The sequence below is a fragment of the Cyprinodon variegatus genome, unplaced genomic scaffold, assembly GCF_000732505.1.
Source record: "Cyprinodon variegatus isolate N-32 unplaced genomic scaffold, C_variegatus-1.0 Scaffold156, whole genome shotgun sequence".
In the NCBI taxonomy this organism is placed as follows: Eukaryota; Metazoa; Chordata; class Actinopteri; order Cyprinodontiformes; family Cyprinodontidae; genus Cyprinodon; species Cyprinodon variegatus.
The window spans coordinates 1,287,499-1,293,188 of record NW_015150609.1 but is presented as its reverse complement, the minus strand read 5'-3'; the positions used below and the strand labels follow the sequence as shown (position 1 = coordinate 1,293,188).

At 43.3% G+C, this 5,690-nt stretch overlaps 1 protein-coding gene across 1 annotated transcript in view; it reads right to left on the bottom strand.

Moving 5' to 3' along the window:
* Positions 1-4,035: 4,035 nt before the first annotated feature.
* Positions 4,036-5,690, bottom strand: part of abhd12 (abhydrolase domain containing 12) — a 9,578-nt gene continuing 7,923 nt past the window's right edge. Inside the window, exons 6-9 of the mRNA XM_015377533.1 lie at positions 5,571-5,653; positions 5,084-5,162; positions 4,865-4,992; positions 4,036-4,792 (exon numbers count right to left, since the gene is read on the bottom strand). Of these exons, the coding sequence (XP_015233019.1) occupies positions 4,756-4,792; positions 4,865-4,992; positions 5,084-5,162; positions 5,571-5,653 (327 nt within the window). The 3' untranslated portion in view covers positions 4,036-4,755. The remainder of the gene's footprint in view (positions 4,793-4,864; positions 4,993-5,083; positions 5,163-5,570; positions 5,654-5,690) is intronic.

Below are 5,690 nucleotides of genomic sequence, written 5' to 3'. Positions count from 1 at the left end.
CATGGATCACAGATCAGTCCCTCCTCCACTTGTTTCTTGCTCCAGTTGCCAGATTGTGGTTCAGTGCTGAAAGGAAAGTCACTTTACGCCGTTTAGACTCCATTCAACAGAGAGACGAGTTAAAAGTAAAAAAAATAAAGAAATGAAACGGAACGGCATGGACTGGGAACCATGCAGTTCATGAACTCTGGGGAAGATGCCACCGCCATAGATAAAGCTCTGATAGGTAAATGGCGCTGGGCGTGGCTGGAGGAGACGGAGCCAGATGGCTTTTAGCAGCTGGAGCAGGAAGTTCGGTCAACCAGGAGATTGCTGCTGCTTGCTGCGCTCCAGGAACGCTCAGCAGCAAAACTGGATATCCAAAGAAATGTGGTTCATGCAAGCGGTGGATAGAGATGCACTTCTGCCATCTACTGGCCATTTGTGGGATTGGATTTTCAAAATTCTCATTTAGTCTTCAATCATTCATGCAATCTGTGGTCCCCCTCCCCCCGGCATCTTTCCTGTGTTGAAAAATTTCAAGCTCAGAATTATTTTTAGTTTTTTTTTTTTGCTTTAATCCCTAAAATAGTGTAAACAAAGAAGATTGGAATAGAGTCGAATCAAAAAATGGAAAAAGCAGAGACCGACTGAAGGGGAGTCCAGTTCAGAACAATCTAGAAATTCTAAATGAATCTAGAAAAACTAAATGATCACAAAGTCTTATTCAAACTAGTTAATCAGTGAGACTCTTTTGCAGTTAACAAAAACATCCAAATTACCAAAATCCTGCATGGTGGGACTTTAGTCAATAAACTGCAGAGCCTCAGCAAGACAAAGCTAGATGGATCAACAAGTTGGAGGAGAACAAAAGAAGGAGTGATAGGAGGAGTTCTAGAAATCATAAGTGGTGCAAAAGTGAAAAAAGGTGAAACGGTTAAAAAAAAACAAGAAATAGAGAAAGCTGCAACAGCTCATCAGTGTTGATCAAACTGGAAGAAGAGCAGTAATCCAGAAAGGTTTTCCTTGGATATATGAGCTTCAGTGTGAAACTGTCCGATCCTGACATGTTTTACATGCCAAACATTCTGACATACAGCAGCTAGATGAAAGGAAAACAATGATGTGGAAGGTCTGCTGGAGAGCAGGGATATGGAAAATGTGGGAAAGAAGTAAAGATTAAATGCTGTAACTGTGGTGGAGAACATTCTGCTGCTTATGGAGGATGTGAAGTGAGCAAAAGATCAGAATAAGTTCTGCTGAAGCTGCAAAAAGAATCTAATCCCAGTCAGAAAAACCCAAACCAGCAGTTCAGGAAATGATAAATTTAAACCTCTGGAGGAGAAACGCAGCACTGCAGAGGAACCAATAAGAAAGATTGAATACTTTTTATGGTAGAAGTCACCAACTATAGTGCTCAGATAACAAAAAAATTAAAATAATACTGAAAGCTGCAGAAACGTACCTTGAAGTGAGAGATTTAAACTGGGAAACGCTTGAAAAGATGATGGGAAAACCAGTAGGACCATTAGAGACTGGCAGAGTGATGATAACCTAAAGATAAATTAGAAATTATGAGGATGAATTTGATTTGGTATTTCATTAACTTGGGTTAAAACATACTAATATTTATTTTTCTGAGGGTGAGTCTTCTTTCCTGTTTCCTTGTTTACCTCCTGATCAGTTGGTGGCAGTAAAATACTTTAACTACCAACCGCCATAAAACACATCAGTAAGAATCTAAATACTAACAGGGCCCAGACCAAAGAGCTGTCCAAACACACCAGAGACTGAACTTTCCTCCTCCACCAGGCTGGAAATGTCTGCAGGGAAATAACCGAGCAGCCTGGTGGAAGAAGCTCCACTGTTGGAGCTTCATTAGAAAATGGAAGAAGCTAAACATGAATGTGAATCTCCATCAGACTGGAGCTCCATGCAAGATCTCACCTGGTGGGGGCACAGTGATCCTAAGAAAGGTGAGAAATCAGCCCAGAACTACATGGGAGGAGCTGGGACCGCTGTTTCCATGGTTACTGATGTAAACACACTAAGACGTCATGGTTTGAAATCATGCATAGAAGGTTTCCCTGCATAAAGCAGCTCATGTCATGGCCGTCTTCAGGTAACGAGCATCTGGATGATCCAGAGGAGTCATGGGAGAAAGTTATGTGATCAGATGAGACCAAAATAGAACTTTATGGTCAGAATTCCACTAACCATGTTTGGAGGAAGAATAATGATGAGAACCATCCCAAGAACACCATCCCTACTGTGAAGCATGGGGGTGGTAGCATCATGCTTGGGGGTGTTTTTCAGCACATGGGACAGGGCGAGTGCTCTGTATTAAGGAGAAGATGAGCGGTGCCATGTATTGGTAGATTCTAGGGAACATTCTCCTTCCCTCAGTCAGAGCAGTGAAGATGGGTGGAGGCTGGGTCTTCCAGCATCACAATGAGCCGAAGCACACAGCCAGGATAACCAAGGAGCGGCTCTGGAAGAAGCAGATCTAGGTTCTGGTGCGGCCTAGCCAGTCTCCAGACCTAAACCCAATAGACAATCTTTGGAGGGAGTGGAAGCCCAGAAACCTGACTGATCTAGAGAAGATCTGTGAGGAGGAGTGGGCCAAAATCCCTCCTGCAGTGCAAACCTGGTGAAAATCTACAGGAAACGTTTGACCTCTGGAATTTCAAACAAAGGCTACTGGACTCTTGGGACATAAACCATGATTAAGTCTTGGACATTGGGGGCAAATGTCCATGTTTCATCTTAACAATGAGTAGAAGGTGAAGTTCTGTTCCACAGGGCTGCTGCTCTCTAAAAGCTGGATGGAACTCAAGCTTTCCAACTGGACATGGAGAAAAGGTTTGCAGATCTGGACAGAACAAACGTGTTTACTGATGAGTAAAGATAAGCTAACAGGATGGACTGCATGCTACGCTATGCTACAGGAATACGTGTTGAGCTGTTGCTAAAGCTTAGACAAGCTTTATTCACTAAGCGGTTAAAGACTGATTTAACATTAGTGTTCATATGTTCCTCAGATGCTCTTTACATTTCAATTAGCAAGTCTGACCAAGAGTCATTTAGTGGAATCCTGATGTCTATTAGCTGCTAGCTAAAGAGGGTAAAGAATTATTTAACTAAAGGTTTTTGGTTCTTGATTAAGCAAAACATTTAATAAAACATTAATAATGTTTTATTCACCTCATGGATTTGCATTGTGAATTGGTGTGAAAACATTCCAATTTCTTTAAGATTAGTGAAAAGCTAATTTGATCACATCCCAAATTCTTCCAGATAAACTTTGGTTTCAAACACATAAACCATTTTAAACTGTAAAATGGTTTTCAACCGTTTTCCCCTTCCTCTTTGTACTTAGTAGTTAGTTTAGTTCAGTTTAACTACTCTTAGTTAAGAGTTTTAAACTGAAATATGTTGACTTACTAAACTCTTATATTTTGAACAGAAGTTGTGGTGAATTTATTCCATTAATGCGCAGAAATAACTGTTTGACCATGATTAGTGCTCGAATCACTCTTTCATCTATTGTTCTAACACACAGTTAGTAGGACTGTGTGTCATAAACAGTATATAACAGCTGAAATAATAAGATATTTATCACCCCTGCTGGGGAGGAGAATAAACATCTTAAAGTATCATAACTGTCCCAAATATTAACATTAATTTTCTCAGGTGTTCAAATACTAATTTGCAGCTGAATCATACAAATAAATAGTTAATAAATCATATATTGTGATTTCTGGATTTGTAGATTATGACTCTATGATGATTATATCAGACCCTCCATGATTTCTAACACTTATTTCCTTCACTGTATTCAGAACCGCGGCTCAACTTCCTGCTTATTAATCATCTTTTGGTTAAAAACAAACTCCTTTGTTTTCCATATATAGTGAGGACCACCCACTGATTTTAACCCTTTCTCTGCTCTAAGTCACTGACCAGAGATCTGAAGCTGTTGGCATAAAGGAAGCGAGCTCCAGCAGACTGTCCTCACAGCGAAACAGGAACATACACTGTAGAAGCTCAAACTTTCATTTTCTGTTAATTAATCTTAAACTTTATTTTCCAGTAGGAAGCTTTTGTGTTAATCATGTTTTATTAACCATTAAATGTCATAATTATTGAGTCCTGCTGCAGAGTAAAGTTCTCCGTGAGGATCAGAGGATCATGTGTTCTGCCTTTGATTGATCAGGCCTCCTGTTCTGATCCAAACATCCTGGATTTCAGCAGAAACAAACACCTGAAACGGGCCCAGAGGAGCAGAACCGGCAGCATCTTTTCTATGTTTCCAGAACTTTCTCCATCATCAGGAGCAGAGCTGCCTGTTGCTCTCAGGGGGAAATCACAGATGCCTTCTGGGTAATTGAGTCCGTTCAGGGCGTTGATCCGGTATCCCGGCGCTTCAGTTCGGTTCTGTTGTGGTTCAACTGGAACCGGTCCATTCAGCTCCTGGCGCCCCCTGCTGGTCACCCACAGTTCAGGCAGGTTTACATAAAACAAACTTTTAATATTGAATTCAAGTCAAACAGGTTTGAAAGCAGCAGGTTTCCGGACAGAGTGGACCTGCAGACGGGCGGGTCATGTGATCAGAAGAAGAAACCATGCAGGTGATGAAGATGATGCAGAGCGACCGTCCTCAGCATCACATCTGTTCATGGTCACCATGGTAACCAGGAGGGGATCTGGGAATGGTAGCAAAGGAATGTTCAGTCCGTGATAAACAGTTCTGATGATGCGAACGCCGGTCCGATTTCACGGCGCCACAGGATGAGCCGCCCCGAGGAAGTCACTGCAAACAGAACAGCGGTTAGAGGTGGGGGGGTCGGATGGACCGGAACCTCCGGCGTAGCTCGGCTCCTACCTGAGGATGTTCGGCAGCTCCGGGCTCCTGTAGATGAATTTATGTTTGTAGGCGAGTGACGAAGGAAACGCCACGAACTGGACTTTATGTCCGCTGAGGCTCTGGGACCGAGACGCCAGGTGGTAGAGCTGCAGGACGGCAGAGAAAAGGACTCAGAACCGGGCCCGTTTGGGCCAAATGGGGGTTTAAGTTCTGACCCGGGAACGGTTTGCCCCGTACCTTTTTCCCGAGGTGGAACGGAACCACGCTGTCGTCCTCAGCGTGGAGGATCAGAACCGGACAGGAGATGTGGTCCACACTGAAAAACACAATCATTAGAAGCTGCAGTTCCGTCTGCAGCCACCAGGGGCTACTGGGTTAAACGTCCGGCAGCTGGTTCTGAAGGTTTGACAGGATGCTAACTGGATCAGAACCAGCAGGTTAAAGCTCCTGTGATGTTCAGAACCTCAACATGCAAATAAATAATTGAAACAAAGTTCTTAAAATCTGATATTTTGGTTCAACAGAAGCTGATTGAGCTCATTTAACCTTCTTAGATCCATCAGAGTGGATCCTCAGATTGTTTCACTGAAATATTATCGGGTCAGAACGTTCTGCTCTGAAGGAGCCTGGAACGCTGTGGTTCTGATGAGGAGGAGGTCCTGGAGGTTCTGATGGGCGGGACAATCCCTGGTCTCTCCCTGAAACAGGAAGTGAGCAGACTTACTTCTCATCGCTGGCGAAGCGGATGTTGTTGGCAGAGATGGCGTCCAAGAAGAACCAGTCGAAGCCGGGCAGGAAGCGGTACACCTGGAACACAGAGCAGGGGCGGATTTAGGAAATCTGG